The sequence below is a fragment of the Nylanderia fulva genome, unplaced genomic scaffold (assembly GCF_048542155.1).
Source record: "Nylanderia fulva isolate GAGA-0341 unplaced genomic scaffold, ASM4854215v1 Scaffold25, whole genome shotgun sequence".
Lineage (NCBI taxonomy): Eukaryota > Metazoa > Arthropoda > Insecta > Hymenoptera > Formicidae > Nylanderia > Nylanderia fulva.
In genome coordinates, this window is record NW_028190314.1 from 799330 (window position 1) to 822620 (window position 23291).

A 23291-nucleotide genomic window follows, 5' to 3' on the forward strand; every position below is an offset into this window, starting at 1 on the left:
CAATCTAGTAATATTTGATCAACCAATCAGGATATCCCATTTCTAGGGACAGAAACATTTTCATTAGTTTCTAAGGAAACTTTACAGACAAGACGTTGGTTGTCAGAGACAAAAAATCAACGTTTCGAAGTATTTGCAAAGTGGAGTATAATTTTCGTTTAATTACAATATTATCATTTATATATTATAAGATCAATATTATTATTCATATATTATAAGTTCAATATGATTATTTATATATATAAAGGAATATTCTCTTACACACAAGAAAATTATGAATTGCAGATAGTTTTAATTTCTAAATTCTTTCAAAAATGTGTTGCTGTAATTATTGTTAGCTGGATTGGACAGCTTTGAAAATACTATGCCGTTCCAAAGCTTGTAATTCGACGAGAATGGTAGCTATAGTATGTCTCAGTTGGTGAAACTTTGCCAAAGACAATTCGAATATTACACATTCACCTGTGTTGAAAATCCATTCCATCACAATATTTGGCTCTAGCACTCTGTTTATTATACTAGAATTGGACAATAATATATTAGAATATGATCTTTATATATATGTAATATATATATAAAATTGTAATGTGTATATATATATATATATATATATATATATATATGTATGTATATATAATATACGTATATTTATATATATATATATATATATATATATATATATATATATATATATAAAATACACATATAACTGCATATATATATATATATATAAAATTATATTACTTAACACAATAAACATTTGTTTTAAGTGCGGACTTACTTGGAGGAGATTGTAATATCTACACGCCATCTGCAAGAGATCAATTGTGGGTTAAACTTTGTACTTTGAATTAAACCTGCTAATAGATCTGGTCGCTTTGGACCATAAATCACTGAGGATAAATCTTCTATACAATCTGGAGTCAATCTGTAATTGATGATTCATAAAGGTCAGCTGAGAAGTAAATTTGCCAATTGTCATGTAGAGAAATAATTTAAGAACAGCTCTTAATAATAGCTTAGAAATAATTTGAGAATAAGCTTTTAGTAATTATAGTTTGCTTACTTTAATTCCTCCAAACATTGCTTGAATTCTGCAGGCTTCATATCATGGCATTGTAAACGTAGATGGGTTTTCAAAATTGTGAGAATAGCAGCATAGAATTCATCCACAAGCTCCTCAGATATGTTATATTTCTTACTTATTCGCTCTAGTACACCTTCTTCTATGTGTTCCAATTCTATCGCTTTCACTGCAACTGTAATTTTTTATATAATTGATATGTGTATGCGATGTTATTGTATACGTTAACTGTATGCTATGCTTATTGTAAATAATTTTGCAAGTTTCAAGCAGAGTAGATGTAATTTATCAGTTAATATTGTTGTTAATTTAATTTATATATTATGTATTCTAAGCTTACGTTGTATTAATGGACGCGCGAATGTCTTTTTTAATTCTGCAAGATGCTTGGTTTTATTCTCTAAAACGTTTAAGAGCTGCGTTTGAAAGGAAACTGTCATTTTTATCGTAATGACGTTCAAGTAATTTGACAGATGACAGATCTCTTGATTGTAATTTTAACTTACCCTAACCTGACCGCATTTTCTAGTATTGCCATCTATCGAGAAGTAAAAATTATTATTTGAATCACGCGCTGCTTTTTCGATAGTGCATTAATCGATGACGTAACTATAATCGATATATCGTTGTAAATGGATATTTTTCTGATATATTAGCGACTCACTTCATTCAATTCTAAACTCCGACTGATTTAATCGACGTCTGATATTTATTAGGTAAATATTAATGATTTTTAATCAATTTGACGACAATTTTATACGCATATTTAATCGTATTTAAACGAGGAATGGCACAACTGAAGATTGTTGGTAATTGTTGGTTTATTAGGCAATTTTAATAAGTGTAGATCGAAGACGACTCGGGCATAATTAAGAACGCTAATAGTATTAATTGTTTCTGTGTTTCTATAATCCAAATGGCTAATAGTGTCAACATTCTTTTATTATTCTCGAAATCTTATTGTTAATCACGAAAATTAGTATATATAAAGAGTAAAAATAGCATAAAATCTTAGCTATAAATATTTATTGTTACCAAATTCGAAGAATGCTTAATTAACATTAAATGTGTTATTTATAACGTAAATATATAATTTAATTGTGATTGCTATTAAATATTATTATCGATATAACAGAGTGCTACACAAATATATAAAGGTGAAGTGTAACTTGTAACACTGACAAAAACATTCATATCTTTTACGATATTGAGTTATTCTCATTTATATGTAAACTCTAACATTTTTTTAGGTTCAATACAAGATAAGAAGATTCAAATAAATTTTGTAATATACTTGGTTGGAGCAATACCAAGCAGTAGACCGTGTGGCCTAATGGATAAGGCGTCGGACTTCGGATCCGAAGATTGCAGGTTCGAGTCCTGTCACGGTCGTGAGGATCATTATTTTTGTTTCCTTGATATGTGAAATGTATCAGGTAAACTATGCTACAAGTTTTATAAACATATAATATATACGTGCTCTTTCCTCAACCAAATTATTTCATTTTTTATCGTATTTTTTAATGCCTTCATAAATCTGGTAGAGATCAAGAAGAGTTTATAATGTGCAAGAATTAAAAAAAAAAAACAAATATTAATACTAAAATTTAATGAATATACAAATTTTCTTTTACTGCAAAATTTATTATCTTAATTTTGAAATAAAAATGTTGTATATTTTATTAGAATTTTTCTATTATTAAATTGTTGCTATAAATTATATTTATTATATAGTTTATATTATGTACATATTTTGTTCTAACATAATTTCTCTTTATTTTTGATGGTGTGTGTGTGTGTGTGTGTGTGTGTGTGTGTGTGTGTGTGAGAGAGAGAGATTTTGCATCTACGTATCTTTTATTTTTCATGAGTGATATCTCGAGACATTTCTTTGTATAATGATAAGTGATATAGCGAATTACATGTGTGTGTGCATGGGTGTCTGTTCATGTAGAATGATAGAGAATATATTCACATAATATGCATATATACTGTGTGACATTATCAAAAATATTATTCATTACGCTTAAGCATTTTTAATTAAAATTTCCTATATATAATATATAATGTCATCAATTCAACATCTATTTAATTTTATTATATGAAATTATCAATTTATAATTTTTATTTTATAAAAGCGCAGCATTTATTGATATAAATTTAATAGCTTTTCACCTTTCTGTTATCGAGAAGAAAATAAAATTTAAAGTTAATAATTTCTTAATGAAAAAGTTTCCAATCTTTAAATTATAATTTTCTTTTTATGATGCAAGATGCTGAGTATAATTGAATGTTATATTAAAATTTTATGAAAACAATTTATATAATGGTGTTGTAATGAATTAAATATAATTAAATATGATATAGGATTTTGTGACAAAGTTATTAATAAATGTGTAGTGACTCTTTTTATAATATTTTACTGTTAAAAAATTTCAAATTAATAATACTGATCATGATCTACAGGTATAATCTGTTCGTGGGAAAGCTAAAGCAAGAACCTTCGATAGCTCAGTTGGTAGAGCGGTGGACTGTAGTTGGCTTGATTACACGGAGACATCCATAGGTCGCTGGTTCAAATCCGGCTCGAAGGAAGTATTTTTTTATACATTTTTTCAATTTTATGCGAACAAATTGTATTTTTCAAGTTTTTTAATATAATCTGTGTTTAAAATTATAATATTCTTTTAAGAATTAAGATTATTAATTTTCTTTTAAGAGATCTAATGTATATTTTATTTGCAAACTAATATTTTTATTTATATAAAAAAAGAGATATATATATATATATATATATATATATATATATATATATATAATATGTATGTATATATTTAATTACTCTTATTAATTTACTATACGATTCTATATAAAATATTCTATATAAAATTTACTTTTTTCATAAATATAAAATAAATTTTAAACATACTTAAATAATAAAATTATTATATTTTTAGATTAATGTAGTTTCCTTATTTGTATCTAATTAAATTAATTTTCTGTTTATTATGTTATGTTATAATAAACATGTCATATTATACTCATAGTTAGTTAAAATTTACAAAATACTTTTTGTGCAGATAACCAGACGAGCAAACAGGGATGAGAAACTAAAAATAGTCTTCTATTCATCATAGTTGTATGAAGAGCGGTTTCACGGTGTACCATATATGTTATTGACTCTACACTAAAGTAAGGAATATTTTATATCTCTTATATTTTCAAATCAAATTAAAATATTATCACAAATACAGTTTAAATATAATATTATAACACATTTAAAATATAATAAGGAGAAATCTAGTTTATTATTTATATTTTTACTATTTATACATATATGTATAATTTATTTATATACTTTTTTACATTTTCTGTATCTAAAATAAGAAAGATATTTAGAAAAAAAGATATCTAGAAGAAAATATGATACATACATACATATATATGTAACTAAAAGATATATATTATTACTTGTCATTGAGAAGACTTTCTCTTATCTATAAAGAATACATCGAAGAATATATTCAAAAATTTAAACTTTATTTGTTGTAATAAAAATTGAAGGAACATGAGAGGAGGAAAAAAATTACCTTTCATGTTTCGATACAAAAGCATTATTGATAGCTTGTTTGAAATTGTAAGCAGTGCCGAGGATCTCTCTCTAAATCTCTTGGCACATTTTTGGCATGTCATTCATTGATCCTGCGTTATTTGACGCTTATCCATTTATCTATTTCAGGGATCGAAACCTTGCTAGGGCGCGCCGCTCCTTTTTGTCTAATCAGAGCAAAGTGAATTAGCCCTAACATGAGACCGCGCCTAAATGTGTTACTCGTGTTTCGCGCTTTTAAATCCTTCCTCAGGTAAGAGTTTGACCTAGTACTAAATATTTTGAAGATAACAAGTCGATATAAAGCGTTTAATGTATCGCATCTCCTCTTGTTGTACGAATAGAATTATCAGTGAAACGCATCTTATTACGTAATCATTATTTTTTTGCTTCCACAATTCTCAATATTCTGACAAAATTAATTTTCGAAAATTACACAACTAATTTGAGTTATTTCGAACAATTTAACTTTATAAAACTTTAATATTTAATTTATAATCCTACACAATATAATAAATACTTTTTTAATATTATTTTATTTAATTAAAAAAAAGATTTCTAACTAGAGATTTTTTGAACAAGTGTTATAAGAGATTCTAATAAATTACAAAGTTACAAGACTCTCACAAATAAACGTAATTTTATACGAGTTCTCCTTCTATAAATTGTAAAAATCTCGATTTACATTTTTCTCGATATTACATTTTTCTGAAAGCTGAGAACATCTTTAGTAAAATAAAACCAAATTGAAGAATTAATTTTATTATATCTTTTTAACCTTTCTGTTATGTCAAGGGAATAATGCAATTACCCCATAGAGCAGAGAATATTGATCCTATGTTTAGAATATATGTTTATATATATATATATATATATATATATATATATATATATATATAAAAGATTAATTTATTACATTTTATTATTGTGAAAATTACTAAACTTTTGCTGATTTTGTCTATCTGTACAATTATGTTTAATAAAAAAAATACAGTTAAAGGATCGCTTATAGGAGAAGGGTTAATAATCGAGAGATACAAGCCGTATGTAACCCCTGTAAATGGGGATTTCTCTCGTATGGAGGACATTGCGTCTGCGTTGATCGCGACACGAGTAACAGAGCTTGATAGAGAAAGGGTGGCAACACGTGCTGCCATCCTCCTGACGTCCGGCGTTGGGGCTAACGTGGGGGATGGAAACGCGTCAACGATACGTCGCAGAGGGGTTCAACGAAGGCGGTAGCGCTGTAACCAGTGACGTACTTACAAAGATCTCATCATGCGAGATCAATTAGGGTAATTGTGACACGGAATTAAACGTGGCGCCCGAGTATTTTTCAACTGTAAAACCAATAATCCTTATCGAGTTGTGCCATGATGCAATTAACATTATAAATATTATTAAATATCGATTAACATTGTTATATTACTTTGCTTTTTTTTTTTTAATTATATTTTACTGTAACGGATACAAGCGTTTTGTATTAAGAGGATATCAAGATTAGAGTTTTTTACAAGTATGTATATATACATACATATAATTCATTTTCCAGATAGATTATTATTATCTATATATCATAATTTTTGCTTTGAATATAATCTTTTTTAAATTATGTTATATATAATAACATTTTCTTAACATCTTTTTTGATTATTTTTCTTTATTTAGCATTTTTGAAATGTATTTACACAATTTTTTTGATTCGCTCTATTATTTCTGTCTTTCATAATTATCAATATCTAATTGATACAAAGAATTGTTTTTGTAACAATACACAAAAATATTTGGAGAGAAAAGCAAAAATGTAATATAAAGACAAAAAGTGAGACGACTATTTTTAGAAGAATAAAAATATGTAATGTCTTTTAATCCTCGTTCAATTGTAATTTAATCGTTTTAATTATAATTAATGATTTTATCTATTTTTTAATCTTCTACCTATACAAAGGGTTTAATTTTAATTTAGGTTTGTTTAGACTAAAAATTCATAACTGAGCTAATTATATTACGTGAAATGCATTTTTTTCAGAGTATCAAAATTAAATCGATTATTTAATTAATATCAATAATTTCATCTACTTTTTATACGTATCATATATTATCTTCTATACCTGTACAAAAAGAGTTTAATTTAGAATTATATTTGTTCAGACTAAAAATTCATAACACTGAGTTAATATATACTTATGTTAAGTAAACTGAAAATTTGCTCTCTTTCCAGAGATTATCAAAACTATCGATACTTCGATATAATATCGCGGACGGCACAATTAGCAGACTCTGACGCGCAATCGCGGCGCGTCATCGGACGATGCGCCTGTGCGAGCCAAGGACGACAGAGGTAGAGGGCGAGGACGAGGACGTGGCCGACGTGGTGCGAAGGTGAGGAAGAAGGGAGCAACGTCGTCGTCGTCGTCGTCGCCGTCGTCGTCGTCGTCGTCGTCGTCGTCGTCGTCGTCGTCGCTCGAACCGCAGCGGTATAGGAACGACGGAATCGAGGGGTTGAGCGCTTCGTGACGAGTGGGGGTGGGAAAGGGGTGGGAGTGGGGGAAGGGGTGTCGCGCGAAGGGCCGTGAACGCGGCGTCGAGCGCCTTCTCGCGCAGTCTGACGCCGGCGGCCGCGACGGAAACACGTGCGCGCGTTGCGTCACGTTGGTCTCTCCGGGGTCCCTGAGTGAGCGCAGTCGCGAAAATTCACGAAGGGGGCGGCACGAGAGGTCACGAGAGAGGAAGAGAGAAGTCGTCGGCGCGATCGGGTCGTATCGCGAGAATCTGCGATACGTCAAGGCGGAGGATTCTCGCTGAGTTTTTTCGCGGGTGAATTTTTGTGACTTGAAGTTCGCGGCGAATCATCGCGAAGGAGACGCGAGAGGACTCCGCGGATTCTCCCCGACATTCGCGCTCGGGCGCGAGAGTGAGTGATAAAAGAGGGCTGAATTATCGCGCTCCGATGCCACCCTGGCGACGAGGATGAGCGTCCACGTCGAGCGGCTGTCGCGCAGGATAAGCAGGTAATTAAGAGCGTTTTTTTTTTTTTTTCTCGCGGTTTTTTACTCTCCGCGTCACACCTCGTGGAGACACCCCGACTCCACGGACGATGATGGTCGCCGGCGATCAACCCTTTCTCTCAACCCCTTTCCGCACCTTCCCCCCTGGTTTCTATCGCGTAATGGCGTTGATTGGGGATCGATTGCGGGATGTGTAGGAGTGTCGAACGACACGACACGACGCTGCTCCGCGGCTCCGGCTACCCCCTGTTCACGTTCGCCGAGGAGAGGGTGCAGGTCGGAGCCGTTCGACGTGGACTGCTGCTGTCCAGGCCGGTGGCGGATCGATTTTCGCGAGGGGCGGGAGGGGGTAGGGGTGGACGAGCGGAAACGGGGGCAGGGGCGCATCGTGTGCGTGGGCACAAGGATTATGCATGTGTATATATATATTATGTATATACATATATATATGTATATATATATATATATATATATATATATATATTACGTATATACATATATATATATATATATGTATATATATTCAAGTCACATATATAGACGTATATTTGATATATATATATATATATATATATATGTTACGCGTATACACATATATATATATATATATATATGTATATATGTATATATATATATATATATATATATATATATATATATATCAAATATACGTCTATATGTGTGATTTGAACGCGAGGGTGACTTGATGGGGAATCGGTTCAGTTTTGAGAATCTCGGAATCGTCGAGATTCGGGATGATTTCCCCCTTGTTCCTCTCTTTCGAAACCGGCGACTTCCGGCCTGTCCCGATATCCCGCTTACGTTCGCGGAGATTGAATTAGGGGTTGGAGTATTTTGTCGCAGCGAATGTCTGGCTCTCCGGGTGTGTGTGTGTGTGTGTATCGAGTTAAGTAAACTGATCATTCCCCGGGAAACGGATGCGAGTGATTGTAATGCATTGCGATGGTTTAAAGTCGGACGCGAGATTAGAGTGCCGCGATCTACTTATTATCGTGCAAAGAGACAGAGAAATTGTTAGACTGCGTGCGCGAATTAAATATAAATTGGCAATTGTTCCGATGGTTGCTGACATTATCGTCGCGCTTCTTCGAGCTTGAATTACGACGGTTATTGTTACAAGTTGTTTATGTGCCGACGTTATTTTCTTGTAATTTCTTATTTAGAATGTATATAAATTCGCTTGCATTAGACCGTAACTGTAATCTAAGATGTATCATTTGTCGTCTTGAGCGACATCAAATTTCTCCATGAAAGCTGTAGGTGTATGTACATTTATTTGTGTATACTTTTATTATGAGAAATTACAAGAATTTAAAAAAGAATATATTACACTGAAAAAAAATTATTCAATTCGAATAGTATTTATTTCAACATGGTTAAATAAATAATTTATTTGAAACTAATAATATTGATGTGAAAAATATTTATTTCATACAAGAAAATCATTTTCAAAACGTATAAATATTTCATTTGTTTCAAATAAATAATTTATTAGGCAGTATTAAAATAAATATTTATTAACTTAGTCATTTTTTTCAATGTAGGAAATAATAATTTTCACGTTTAAACTGATACTCGCGATAAAGATGATATATTGTTATTGAAAAATAATTTTAATAATAGTAATAATTTTGCATGTTTTTTTTTTTTAATAAAATTATAAAGTTCCTGTTTTAAAAGTATCGCGCGCACTCATTCGTTTGCTTATCATCATGTTACTTATCGATTGCGATTCTCACTCGATTCTACCATATATACAGTAAAATTGATACCACTCGAGGTGACAGAATTCGTCATCCAGGTGGTGTTAGGTATTACACTTTTATCAGCTTTATCGTTGATAATAGTATTCAGTGACTCAAAAATTATTTACTCTAATTTTTCGCGGAAGATTTTTCAAAAAATACAGTTCATTTTATGTGTTTGATATATATGTATACACACACACACACACACTTATATATATCATGAAAATTATCTTATTAACTTATTTATACATTTATTACTGCGACACGTAAGCAGTACAAACCATACGAAATAATAATCAAGCTTTCTTCCTTTATATAACGAGCGACTGGTGGTAGAATTTTCATATTTTTCGGCTTTGTACGTGTCGCCGCAGGATTAATTATATTAACAGAACAGTCCACTTAATTATCCCAAAATAATTAATTAAACATTTAACCGGTCACAGTTGAAAAATTTGTTAAATTTAAATATCACATGTCCCAAACGGTCCACAGAAATTTTTGTATTAATTTAATATAATATGGATATATTAAATAAAGACACAAATATTGTGTTAATATTTTAAAATAAATGCAAAATGTCAAGTAATTTAAAATAAATTTTCTGTAAAATTTACTTAGTTTTAAAATTGAATAAAAATATATTAATTTTAGATTATATTATCCCGCTCCCTTATATTATAAAATAAAAAAATTAACATTTTTTTCTTTGTAAATTTTAACAGACAAATCTTGTCACTAATAAAACAACACATATTTATTGTGTAAAATTAAAATAGATGCACATTGTATTATTTTTACATTTTTTTTCACTTTTAATAATTTAACATTTAAGTTCAATTAACACACCAGCAATATGTTAAATTAACACATAAATGTGTTAAATATTTAACACACAAATTTTAATGGGGACCGTTTTTAACAAGACAACACAAATTTTTTTACTGTGATGTGCTAATAGATAAGAATAAAATTTACATGAAAGATTACACACAAATAAATTAAATAAATCTGAAAAATTATCAATGCACTTTCTTGGTAATCTTCTATTTATCTTTATTACTCACACATGCCACATCACTATTGAAATTTACACGTAATTCAATATTTCAAAAGTGAGTCAATTCGAAAAGAGAGTTTACTTTTTTCGCGAAATTAATTAAATCTATAATATTTAAGCACAAAATTAGAATCTCGTCAATCTTCTTCAATTTAATTCTTCTCACATTGAATTTTAATCGTTTAAAAATGATCGTTCATCGAAATTATGTGGTATAATAATATATATCACTTTTGAACGGAAAAATGTCAATATATTAAGGAACCAACTTCTACTTCTCGCGAAACAATTGTCAGGCTATCGTGAGTTAAAAGAAACGATATAATCTCATCGAATTATCTCTCGCACGCATATCCCAGTTGTTGCACCATTTCGAGGTACGACTGATTGTGAGTAACCATTGAAACTTGCGGAAGCACGGTAGGAATGTCGCCTTCGTTTGCGAATAAAAATAGTCGCTGTCGCGTCAGCTCCGACTTCTTAGTCTACTCTCAAGCCCGCTCGATATAACTGTCACGGCTTGCTCTTAACCCCTAGGGGCGAACCTCCTTTCAGGTTCGAAGATATTGTAGCTGAAGGCGACCATTCCACTCTCTGAAATGTTCGCGAAAATGGAAAAGTCGCGTGTGAATAACACTACAGTTTAATAAAAAAAATACAAGAAAGAGAATAATAATTTGCCGTAGTTTTTTTAGGCTAAATATGATTTTTAAATTGCTCCGTATTTAATATGAAGAAATGGAAATTAAAATTTTTTAAATAATTTGTTTTAATGTTTTATTTAATTAAAAATTAAGTATGTCATTAGAACGCGCGATTTAATCTCCAAAGAGAATTTGAAAGATTCAGATTACTTGTTAAAGGTAAGTAAAAATTCTGTGATCATTTTCAGAATTAAAAAATTTTTTCAATCAGAAAACTACGGAGAAATAATTATTCACTTTCTTTAATAAAATTGCAATTGGTATTTACAACGGTGTGAAAGTAAATAAAATTTATTTTTAATTCTGTATTTAAAAGAAATACAAAATTTTGTTTTATTACAAAGTTGCAAGATATGGATTTTCATATTTAAAATAATAGAGGAAACGCGAATATAGCAATTCTTTAACGATGCAAATAATGAAGAACTGAATATGCTTCTGTGAAATTTATTCTTCGATATATAACTATATATGCTTCAAGTATTAATAAATGATTATTATTCTTTATGCAAGAGCATTGTAAAATTAAATTATTGTTCTGTTATAATTGTCATCTATCATTTATTCAATTATATTCAATTTCCATACATTGTTTAATTATTTTATATTTTATTTTAATTTCACATTTCACATTTTTCTTGCATTGTAATAATTGGCTATAATTTTATAAATGCACTTTTCATATTTGTATTTTTGTACACGCCGTCACATATGAATTTATTACATTTTGCATATATTAATTTCTATAGTTTGCTATTAATTGCTATATAAAAAATGTTTGTATTTCTACGAGAAGCATTCCCGATTCTTTTCGTTCTTTCTTACTGCTTTTTTCACTCTCCATTCCGTTTTCACGTTCGATAATCGCCTTCTTATTTTTCGTTGCTCATCGCGAGGCATCCATTGCGAATTGCCGCGATCCCGAGGTCGGAAAAATCGATCGCACATCAGTATATCTATCCATCGTCCACGGCGTATTTGGATACGTGCCGTACGAAACTCTTCATTGTTCTTCTCCCACACACCTCTGACCCTTTCTCGCCCTCTTATTCTCCTCGGTCAATAGATTCCGACTCGTGGTTGCTCTGTTCTTCTCTCTATTTCCTTGTCCATAGAAATTACGATTGTTTTAAATAAAAATATAATCTGCAATAAATAAGCGGATGAAAAATGTAGTTATTAATTGTTTCGTCTCTGAAGCTATTTAAATCGACATTGAGACTATTTTTACTGATATTTCATTGATTTCGAATATTTACAATAAGTAAGGTTTGCTGAATTTTATTTCGACTGTTTTCATGATGTTAGACAAATCGTATTGTGTAAAAGACCGAACGCTGATTTTTTGCAATTTCATAATTTAGTTTGAACAATTTAGTTATTCATCTTCAGATTAATTATAAATGATTTCGAAGCAGTTCGATATTTCGAATGCGCTCACGATATGTCGATAAACGGGCGAGGATCTTCGACAGGGTCTTCTAAAATACGAACTAAATGATAGTAGATGATAGGTAATGTGTTGGACATGTATCTTGAAACAGGCTACGACCGGACAAAGGCGAATTGAAACTCGTTGTGTTCTCCAACTTGGAGACGGGCAAAAGCTGGGGAAAACGGATTTGGTGGAGTTTCGCCTCTGAGAGTTGCGGTACTGAAATCAGGTCGCTTGCTTGCCGGTGAAGTGTACAATAACCATTCGTCATTTAGTGGATACACACACGTATAGTATGTGTGATGTATATAAATCACAGGAGATGTGCTCTACATCATATCATACTACGAGTTTCATATTTATTTGCATATATATTTTCTATGGATAATTTTGCGTCAATTGCAATTTGCAATATCTGACAGTAATATTCAAATGCCAATTTTTACCTGTGTTAAGAGATTTATTAAGAGATTTATGAACAATCTCTTGTTAATACAATTTAACACTAAATAAAATACTATATGCAATATAATATAATTTATATTTTATTCAAATGAAGAGATTATAATGTAATTACATATACATATATTTTTATAAAAATATATCAAATATTTGTAATTACATGTATAAAAAATAACATTTTATTAAAAATTATAATTTCTTTGTGACATCGTACACTTTTTGACGTATTGACAAGCTTTACTGCTTTACTTATGTACTACGTAAATAAGGCCTGTAAGTGTCATATTCAAGCCTAAATTGCGACGAGAGCAATAAAGACATCTTTACATTCATGAAATCTTAATATCGGGGAACTTTCCACTTATCTTATATTACTTTCGCTTTCGCTTCATTGAATTATGATTAAAATGAGCACAAGTGCTCTTATATCGATTAATTAATTAATTAAGAAATTATATTTATTTTCTGTCCTCCAAATTGGATAATTTCGAATTACTGTCATATTGCATAATAATATTAAATTTAAATCAAATTTAGAATAGATTTATTATATTTATTAGAATGCGTTTTTTCTTTAATTTAAAAAAATGAAAAAGATAAAGAAATAATAAACGCATTTTTTGCTGCCATGCTACTTACAATTAGATTAAAATTGCATGTTTGTTTTGTTCACTACTTGTAATATATGTTACGTGAAAAAACATGACCGCTATCGTTTAAAAACTTCAAGTCATCACACGCATTTTGATAAATTAGATAAATTAATTAATTACAAGAATTGAATAAAAAAGTTGATTTTAGCTCGTTAACTTGTTTCATAGAATGTCATATGATACGACATATTTCGGTACACTATATTTTTTATAAATATTTATTAAGAAAAAATCTAACAAAGAAAAAAAATACAATATATTTATGAAGTTTTTTTACAAAGTCTCTCCAGTTATTATAATTTAAATTAATAATAATTTGGATTATAGATGAAAAAAAAAAAAAATTATATTGCATGAAAATGAAAATGTTTCGAAGTCGAAAAGTCTCTAATATGCAAATATTGAACAATGTAAAGACGTCAGTTGAAAGAATCTTTTTTTGTGAATAAAGTCGCGCGATCCCGAAACTGTTGTACAGATATCAGACGGCTCATTGAATATAGACATGAGGGAAATTGAGAGACTCAAGGGTGTGATTAAACGATCCGTTCTTCGAGGTCGCGTGGCTCGGCGGCGGGGACCATCGTCATTATCTTCGTTGATATTCTTTTGATCTGTCAAGGACGAGAGTTCGTTGTCTACACGATCGAATCGACATAGTAGTGCTCTCCAGACGCGGCGGTATGCATTAAATGCCGAGGCATTTGATGTCAAAAGATGGCGGTAGAAGGGCACAGGTAGATGTAGAATGGTCCCGAAGTAGAAGGAGATTCTCTCGATGATGCGGGGGCGAACATTCACAGGAAGGATTAAAGCGTGAGATCAAAGCGGTTAAGTAGATCTGTCGTCGACAGAGAGAAAGTAGGAGAGAGAGAGAGAGAGGAGAGAGATTGCAATCGATTGTAATTGAAATCGTAGAACTCACCTCAATCGTTCTGTTTGTCATTGCTTGTTCTCCCTCATTGCTTTATGGAGCGAAATTTATACTCGTTTCGAGAATTATGTATTATAGAAGCGACACGATCACAATGGAAAATGCTTGTATTTATTATTTTTTTATATATAGTGTCCCATATACTAGGTATTATTTAAAAGAGGTTGACAAAAATTTCCAATAAAATCATTTTTTCTAGGGAGGGGATGATTAACATCTTTTTATTTCTTATTATTAATTCTTTCTTAATTTTTTAAATTCAATTTTTTATTATTTTATTTTAATATTTTTATATTAAATAAAATTGCAAATAAATTCACATGCTTAATTTTTTGTACCGATTCCAAGGGAGGAAAGGGTAAATGCACAAGATATTTTGTTTAGACGTTTGGAATATACAGGGAGTAAGAGTTAATCCTGAAAATTATGCAAATGCATTCTCTCATATCACGTTACATGGCGTTATAAGTATTTAAGAAAACAAGATTAACAAAAGTATTAGCGAAAGTATTCGAACCCAGCGCGTTATACATAATCCGAGGTCATAAAAACAGGATAATCATGATCAAGTATATATATCGTTAACATAAGTATTCGTATAATTAAAAATGTATGCACGTTTAAACTTAATTAAATTTAACGTAATTCCTCTTTCTTACCTCAAGAGAAAAATAAATTATGGAGAGCTCCTCTCTCTCTCTCTCTCTAATAAGTTTACTAGGATTAATTAACTTTGATAAATAACTAAATGCTTTTCACGTGCGCGTGGAGATGTTTGCTTTCAAGTTTCCACTTTCAGAGGAAAGTAAACGCGATCGAAACCTTCACACAGGACTCTTTTCGTACGCATATATACACCCTCTTTTACGCTCGCAATCGCGGTGGCGACATTCCGTCTGGTAGCCTGTGTTCCTTACTTTGATGACCCTCGTATTGTAGGGTGACGACCCCGCTTGTCTGTTTGCGCCCTACGTTTCCCTTGCACTTTGGATTTATTATTTAATACGTAGTAATAAAAGGGGGAAGAGAGGAGACATGTAAAACTTATGCAAAAGTGCGTGTTTCATCAAAACATTTTATTCCTATTTTTATTCATATTTTATTAATGTTAAACTTTGTCAAATTTCGTAATAGAAATATAGAAAATTATATATTATATGAGGCGCTCAATTTTGCAAGTTTTAATTTCTTTGTCCGAGAAAAGTAAATATTTTGAATGCTCGCAGTATAAGATTTATAAGAATTGAGTTTGTGTACAATTGATGGCATACAAAATTTGAAATACAAAAATGTAATAAATATATGTTACAAATTTGAATGATGAAATGTGACAAATAAATAAAAAAAATGACGAATAAAATCATAAGTAGATCATCTTATCGATATGTATTTAATATAATCATAGTCATCATCAAATTTGAATATCAAATTTGAACGAACTTTTCTTATGAAAATACATCAATGATCAAGGACATCACTTTGTGACACGAACACACGTGGAATCGCTTCATCATGTTATTGATCCTCCCTATTTATAACTGTACGGTGTGCGCTAGAAATTAAAGATTTGTACGTAATAACGTAATTGTACGTAATTATGTAATATAATTAATTAAAATCATCATTAAAATATCATAAGAGATTCAATAAGACGTTGAAATTGCATTAGCAACGTGGTCTTGCTATATAAAACATACGAAGAAGACGATTAATTTTAGACACTGTTTAAATAAATGTTCAAATATTTTATCTCGAATCTCTCTCAGACGTACATTTCTATAAAAGATATATTTTTATTTCTAAAATTAGATATTTGTAGAGGAAAGTATTATCCAATTAAAAAAAAGGAGAGTCTATTATATCTACATAAAAATAGTTTAGCAGTGAGACTATAATAAAAGATAACATACTAATTATAAAATAGTGCCTGAAACAAAAAAATTGAGTAATAAGGTAATTTTGATATAATATGTATGTGTAAAATGTGTATACACGAGAGAAGCAAAATTTATAAATAAAAAAAAATTATATTGCAAATATTTTTTGAATTAATACAATGACGAATAAAAATATTGTTTAATATAAATTTCTGAATAGGAACACTAACGGTATCACTTTATTATGCTATCGATCTCCCATATTTAGAACGGCAACATGCGCAACCAATTCATTTTATGTACCTAATAAATACAATTTTTTTCTTCTTTACTATCCCTCTCTCTAATGATGTAAATCCTAGATTGATAATAAACTTTATACTCAAACAAGCTAACGAAATGAAGATGAAATTGATTTTATATATATATCTTTTATTTGTGCGCGCCACATTTTTTAGTGTGTTTCAACTTTTTACATGATATCCAATTATTTTAAAAACTTGAGCACTTTTTCTTGCTTCGCAGGTGAAACGGTGCACTTGGGCGATAACTTTTTTGCGGACGTGATCGAATGGGACAACGTGGGAAAATTAACCGGGAGAATCAGACTGCGAAAGGTTTATTCCCTTGGTTCTCGTCTAGGCACGTTCCTAAATCACGTTCATTGACCGGAGGAAAGTTGACCTGGTTATAATCGAAAGTAAGTCTCTCTCTCTCTTTCTCTCTCTCTTTCCTATTTTTGCTCTTTGACCCTTTTTCACATATATATGTAATTTACATCTGTTAAATCTTAGATTGGTCCATTGTTTGCGAAACTGGGTAGCTGGTGTGTGCTCAGAGTATATACGGCGAACAATCAGCGGCGAAATTCGCCAAATCTTCGATCTCTATTATTTGCTTTTTCAACATATTGCTCGGTGCAGTTAACCGAGAATGCTTTTACCGTGAATTTTCCGGTATTAAATATTTTACAAGATTTTCAGTACTTTTAGTATTTTCGAGTAGTATCAAAGAAGTCGTTTCAAGAGTGGTTTTATCGCGTAAAGCCGCTTTTTCGTAGCAACTGGAAAATCTCTATAAGTTTACGTACTAAATCCTAGATGTGTTTTATTAAAATTCACATTTTATTTTTGCCAAGTTTTGTAAACTAAAACTTGACACAGTATGTTACAGTCTAGTTAATTTTATTTTTTAATTATAGTGATCAAAAATATATTTCTTATCTTATAGATCATCATTTCTAAATTAAATATTGACAAAGTCATGGGACCTAAACGCTGAATTCTTAATGCGAAAGTAGTATTAAAATTTAAACAAATATATATAATAAATAATAACAAAAAATTATAAATTAAATTCTATTTGACAAATTCTTTTAAAATATAACAAAAAAAAGATATAATTATAAATATATTAAAAATATAAAAAAAAGAAAATTATTGCAAGATCTAATGATTCCTTCTACATTTTAGCCTTCAAAACGCTGTCCATGTAGAGTTACGTCACGTACAAAAAAAAAATAGAAAAAAAAAGAAATAAAATGACGTCAAGCAGAACCGGAATCGCCGTGGATAGAGGAAGTAAAAGTTTCGTTCTTTGTTCTTTGCGCAGCCGATTAGTAGCGTCAAGAATGGCGAGGAGCAGCGATAGTGGATGCGGACGCGGTTCCGTGCACACCGTCGTCGTCGTCCGTCGCTGCGATGCCGCCGTCGTGTCACGTGGTAAGGCAACGTCCCAGCAGTGCGAATCGATCGGCGTCGGTAACGGCGGCAGCGTCCAGCAACGTAGCAACGACGACAGCACCGGAAACGGCACCGCCACCGGGACCACCGCCAGCAATCAAGGTACCGAGGGTACGATCGACTAGAGTCATCTCCTCGAACGCGGGCGCGGCGCACTTCAGAATTAATGTGAGTAAACACTCGCATCGATCATTTTTTCCCCTTACGAGTTTGGAGATTTTGCAATTGAAGCGTATTCGCAGGAAAATTTCAAGAGGAAGAAAGTTGTGTTTCAGCACTTGATAAGGGCCGAAACCCATGGCCGAAACGTCGTGAATATTAAATAAAGATTATTAAATAGCCAGAGTTGGTTGATTAAATTACTACCATTTTTAATTATCATCTGGTGACTTCAGAGATTTTTACATCTTCAAGAGGAAGATACGCATCCCTTTTGCCGGTGCGCATTCGCCGATTTTATTCAGGATGAGAGTAATAAAAAAAGGAAATCAATTTTTAAATTGTTCGAAGGGAGAAGAATGATTAAAAATATTAAGTCTTCAATACACAGAAAATTGTAAAGAAAATTAAATTTCATAAGTCGTGATTGACGCTTGATGAACCGCGCAAATATGTATGCGATAGAAAAATTTAAAAATAATTTATGAAAATTGAAGAACTAAAAATAAATAAAAATATCAATATATTGTTGTTACACCCTTTATATACATAAATTTAGAAAGCATTGCAGTATTATATTGCATTTTATATATATTGTAGAAAATAATTTCCAAAATCTCTCTCAAGCATCCCTTCGAATCTATATATAGAAGGGAGGGTGTACTTTAAATATCGCACACTATATCGCACTTGTGCGGATAAATATGTTATATAGAGAATAATTAATATACTCTAAATAATTTGATTAATTCTCCAAAATTCACCGCACAATCGCGAACACATTAACTTCAATGACGAGCGAGATATATCACACAATTATATTGTTCCCACGCGAGTTTACTGTGGAACGAACCGAGCGGAAAGGACTGAATGGTGAACGACGCGAGTAGGTGGAAAGGAGCCCAAAGGGGCAGAGGAAGGGAGGAGAAGAGTACGCATCGCGTAGTTGTGCAAACAAATTAAGCTAATTAATCGAGAAGAACGCGGCTGTGCTTCAGCAACATGCCTACATCCGAGCACAGTTTGTCCTTCTCGCCATTTTCCGCGCGTTCGAGCGGGAAGGAAAGGAGATATCTTGCTTTTCTCCATGTGGAAACAATTAATTAAGTGACAAGTTACGTTCCGTCACAAATAACAGGTTACATATATTACTCTGCTTTTTTTTACTTTCAAACTGCCATTCATCTTTGTAGCAGTTTTTCATTCGCACACGCGCGAACGACAGTTGAAAATAATAAATGTATTTTAATTCGTTTGCTACAGGTGTAGCCAATATCCAGCTTGTTAATTTTTGCAGCAAGAGATTTTTTTATTAATTAAAGTTTATAGAAAGCATCTAGAGCTAGAGACCAAGATTATTGTACATATATTATTATTATTATATATTTTATATATGATATAGATTTTTTATCTGTGCATTTCTCTTTATAAAATGAAATTTATTATCAGCTCAAATTTTGTTATAATGCCGCAAAAAAAAAAAAAATTATAAATATTAAATTATAATATTTTAATTCATATTTATATCTGACATATATTTTGCATATATAATTATAACATATAAAAATGTTCTGTCATCAGACGCACATCTGCTCGATTAAAAATTTTTTCATAATCAAAAGCGCCTGATATTACATTTTTCTCTTGAAAAGTGCAATTTCAACATTAATTACGAATATATTTAAATAATTTTTACCTATTTTTTTATACATTTTTTTGAAATATCGATAAAAACTGTAACATCTTTATCAGACATTGTATGTCTAATAATAGAATTGAAATTGGACTTGAATTAAATTGCTGTATTAGCGCAAAACTTGAGCTTCTATTTTCGTTGTTCGTCAAATATTGAAATTCTCTGGCCATTTAGTTTGCTGATGTTTCTGTTACAGAAGACGAGAGGGCGAATGCAGCTCGCAGGATGAATTCGTGCGCGGTCTACTTTTCCCAGCTACGGGCGATGCTCGTGAGAAATCTTCTGCTCAAAAAACGCGAGAAGCGGAAGACGATGGCGGTAAGTCTAATTTAATTTTAATATATTAATAGATTTAAAGAGATTTCTCGTGTCGCTTGGCGACACAGCAATTGGCGCTTGATCCTTTTATATTAAATAAATCCAATCTATTTCCCCTACGGATTTTAACGTAATTTAAAATAGAAATCGGAATTTATATCGTTTTACGCTCCGAATAATATTTCGAAGAAAAATGTATGATATCAAAAATCGACACCTGTCTCAAGAAATATGGACACGTGTCAAGTGGATATATGCGTACAATATATATAGTCAGTGCGCAGAAATATGTTGCTAAAATCGTTCTCAAAGATTATCTTTGTAAGCAATAGATCTGCTCTTTGAAATTGATATATTATATAGGTATACAAATTTAAAGGCTCGCTTAAAAAAAACTCATTGATACTGAATCAATATATTTTCCTATAATACTTACAACATGCAATAAACGTAAACATCATGACACTGTTAGTTAGAAAAACCAATAAATGCGATAAGAAAGTTTTAAAGTGAATCTAGATAAACATGTCTTTAGCAAAATTCATTTAAAAGAAATAACACTGCAAAATTAAATTTACAATCTTCACTAAATCTGATTTGTTACAATCTTCGAATTTTTGACGTTATTTTTTCGTAGGATGATATTTAGGGAATGAAAATATTAATTATTTTTTTTTTTTAACAAGAAGACAATAAATTGAGAATTTAGTTAGTGATATAACGCGAGAGTCGTACAAAAATATTATTAGAATTAAAAAAATTATAATAACTTTGCAATTACATCTCCAATTACTAACGAGGGTAACTAGCTTCGCATTCATTAAACAACTTGTACAATTGCATGATAATATATAAGAGGATGGTAAAAGTTCAAACGACGAAGCAAAGACCGATGCGAACATTTGCGAGGACGGCGACAGCATGACTGCGTCTTGTCGCAGACTGCGTTCGCCAATTACGTTGCCAATTGGACGTTTTTGCGTAGACTCGATGCCAACTGGGCCAAGGGGTGGATCGCGAAGAGGAGATACTTTCTCCATATATCTTGTTGAATTTTTCGCGCTTTTTTTGCACTATTATCACCACGCTTTTGCCGCGTAAAAATGTCATATATTTATAACGACTAACGCAGTTGATAAAGTAAGGATAAAAAATAAGCATTTCACACAAGAGAAAATGATAATCAGAATTTTATTAATTACATTTCAGAAGTTTAATTAACAATTATATTTTTAAAATTATCGGTACATGAGTCTAACATCTCAAATTCATTTTGTCAGATATTATTTTATTACAAAAACGATACGAGATCAAAAGTATTTAATTTAAAATATATAAGAAAAATATATGTTTATGCATAAAACAGTAGTCTTTTTTGTATGTGGATTCTTGAAGTTTGACTCATTAAAACGCTTTAATTTGTCGTTAATTAAAAATTGTGCTCATCTCATGATCGCACGGATTTAATTAAAAATTATGTTCACCTCACGATTGCTCCGCTGTCAGCCTTTTCCAGACATATTTCTTTTCTTTTACTTCTTTGCTACTCCTCTTCACAGCAGTCACTCTTGACGCGATTAATTACAAATCTGCGCGAACTAATCAACAAAATACGATAATTAGATGTAACTGTACACTTTCTAATTAAACTAATAATTATTCTTACTTTAAAAACAAAGAAATCGCTTAAAATATACTTTGATAAATAGTCGTCGTGTCGTGATATATTTATTGTACATGATTTTTTAATTAATTTATTAATATTGTAATTAATAACAATTAATGCTCGCGTCTTAGTAAGTACTATAATAATGCATGTATTTTGAGAGATAATGTGTCGCAACACATGGAACGTGGACTTTTTCGAAGTAGCAAAATTTGAAACTTGTCTCTTGCATGTAGCGCGTTATTGTTATGTCAATCATATTGTTGTCATTCACGACGCGACTCAAGCGGACAGGTTTACATTCGGTCGTATTGTCATTCGCGCGATGAGACTCATACGAGCTGTTTAGTGTTGATTTCAGTCTCTTACGTCACTTTATTTCTCGCGAAATACGATCGCGATAAGTATCAGGAGATACCATCATTTGCAATCATTATTACAGTCAACAATTAAGTCACATGTTAAATAGCAGAGTATTAATAAATGTGTCAAAATGTAAATTTTGCACGAAATTTTAATAAGATTAATATTATATAATATTGCTTCAATTAAAAAGTACAGTCGTGTGTTTAACCACATATTTATAATATACATAGAATAATATAAAAAGAATTCGACGTTTGTATACCAGTTTATTTTTTAATATAACGTGTATTTTATGCGATTTATTCGATCGAATAATTTATCGCGCGGGTATAAGTATAATATTGTATAAATATTTGTTGACAGCAAACGCGACAACATATTATCGAATATTAAATTTCTCGAATATTTAGCTTGAATTTTAACTCGCAGATTTATGTTGTGATACATAATGTAGCGAACCTCCTAAAACGCGAGTGTATTTATTAGTAACAGATGTGCTGCGTCGTCATGAGGAATAATTTCAAGCACCGAGCAGATTATAATTACGTGTCGCATGCGATTAACGTCAGAAGTGTCGTGTAAAGTGCCGTGCGCTGTCCTCTGTTGATTAGCACGCGCGCGCGATCGTTAATTAATCGCATCTTCGTGAGTAAGTGCCATGAAGAAGTAGCAAAAAAAAAAAAAAAAAATAAGGAGCGAAAGAATCCCTTTTTCTTGGCGAGGCATCGATGAAAATCGTGGATCAAGC

The 23291-nt window shown here is 31.2% G+C and overlaps 2 protein-coding genes, 2 long non-coding RNA genes and 2 other non-coding genes across 13 annotated transcripts in view; 5 read left to right on the plus strand and 1 right to left on the minus strand.

Annotated features, from left to right (window-relative positions):
• Positions 1-130: 130 nt before the first annotated feature.
• LOC114941145 (COMM domain-containing protein 5) lies at positions 131-1613 on the minus strand. The gene is made up of 4 exons (XM_029316037.2): positions 1425-1613; positions 1067-1259; positions 782-928; positions 131-518 (listed from the first exon to the last, which is right to left on the minus strand). Exons 1-4 carry the CDS (start codon positions 1522-1524, stop codon positions 335-337), a joined length of 624 nt encoding a protein of 207 aa, XP_029171870.2. The 5' UTR covers positions 1525-1613; the 3' UTR covers positions 131-334.
• LOC114941146 (uncharacterized) lies at positions 774-3824 on the plus strand. The gene is made up of 3 exons (XR_003821590.2): positions 774-950; positions 2335-2520; positions 3551-3824. It is a non-coding gene; the product is annotated as an uncharacterized LOC114941146 (long non-coding RNA).
• Positions 2404-2476, plus strand: TRNAR-UCG (transfer RNA arginine (anticodon UCG)). The gene has a single exon. It is a non-coding gene; the product is annotated as a tRNA-Arg (tRNA).
• TRNAY-GUA (transfer RNA tyrosine (anticodon GUA)) lies at positions 3585-3678 on the plus strand. Its single transcript has 2 exons — positions 3585-3621; positions 3643-3678. It is a non-coding gene; the product is annotated as a tRNA-Tyr (tRNA).
• A 128-nt stretch (positions 3825-3952) lies between the features above and the next one.
• LOC114941136 (uncharacterized) lies at positions 3953-7212 on the plus strand. Its single transcript, XR_003821586.2, has 4 exons — positions 3953-4276; positions 4824-4947; positions 5707-5989; positions 6916-7212. It is a non-coding gene; the product is annotated as an uncharacterized LOC114941136 (long non-coding RNA).
• A 55-nt stretch (positions 7213-7267) lies between these two features.
• The window catches only part of LOC114941077 (cholesterol transporter ABCA5), a 39329-nt gene continuing 23305 nt past the window's right edge, over positions 7268-23291 (plus strand). For 7 of the 8 annotated variants that reach the window (XR_003821580.2, XM_029315924.2, XM_029315925.2 and 4 more), the window contains exons 1-2: positions 18441-18506; positions 20390-20511. Coding sequence is in view for 7 of the 8 variants with exons in the window: in XM_029315924.2 (XP_029171757.1) it covers positions 20419-20511 (93 nt within the window). In the remaining variant the exon portion in view is untranslated. Of the gene's footprint in view, positions 7706-17121; positions 17297-18207; positions 18507-20389; positions 20512-23291 lie in introns of those variants that run through there. The other variant, XM_085483438.1, reaches the window with a different exon arrangement.

Bases quoted from the DNA above. Each gene is read 5' to 3' on its own strand.
- LOC114941145 (XM_029316037.2), bottom strand. From the start codon at position 1,524: ATGACAGTTTCCTTTCAAACGCAGCTCTTAAACGTTTTAGAGAATAAA. The intron at 1,260-1,424 runs GTAAGCTTAGAA...AAAAAATTACAG, and splicing joins CGCGCGTCCATTAATACAAC to TTGCAGTGAAAGCGATAGAA. The intron at 519-781 runs GTAAGTCCGCAC...GTCCAATTCTAG, and splicing joins GATATTACAATCTCCTCCAA to TATAATAAACAGAGTGCTAG.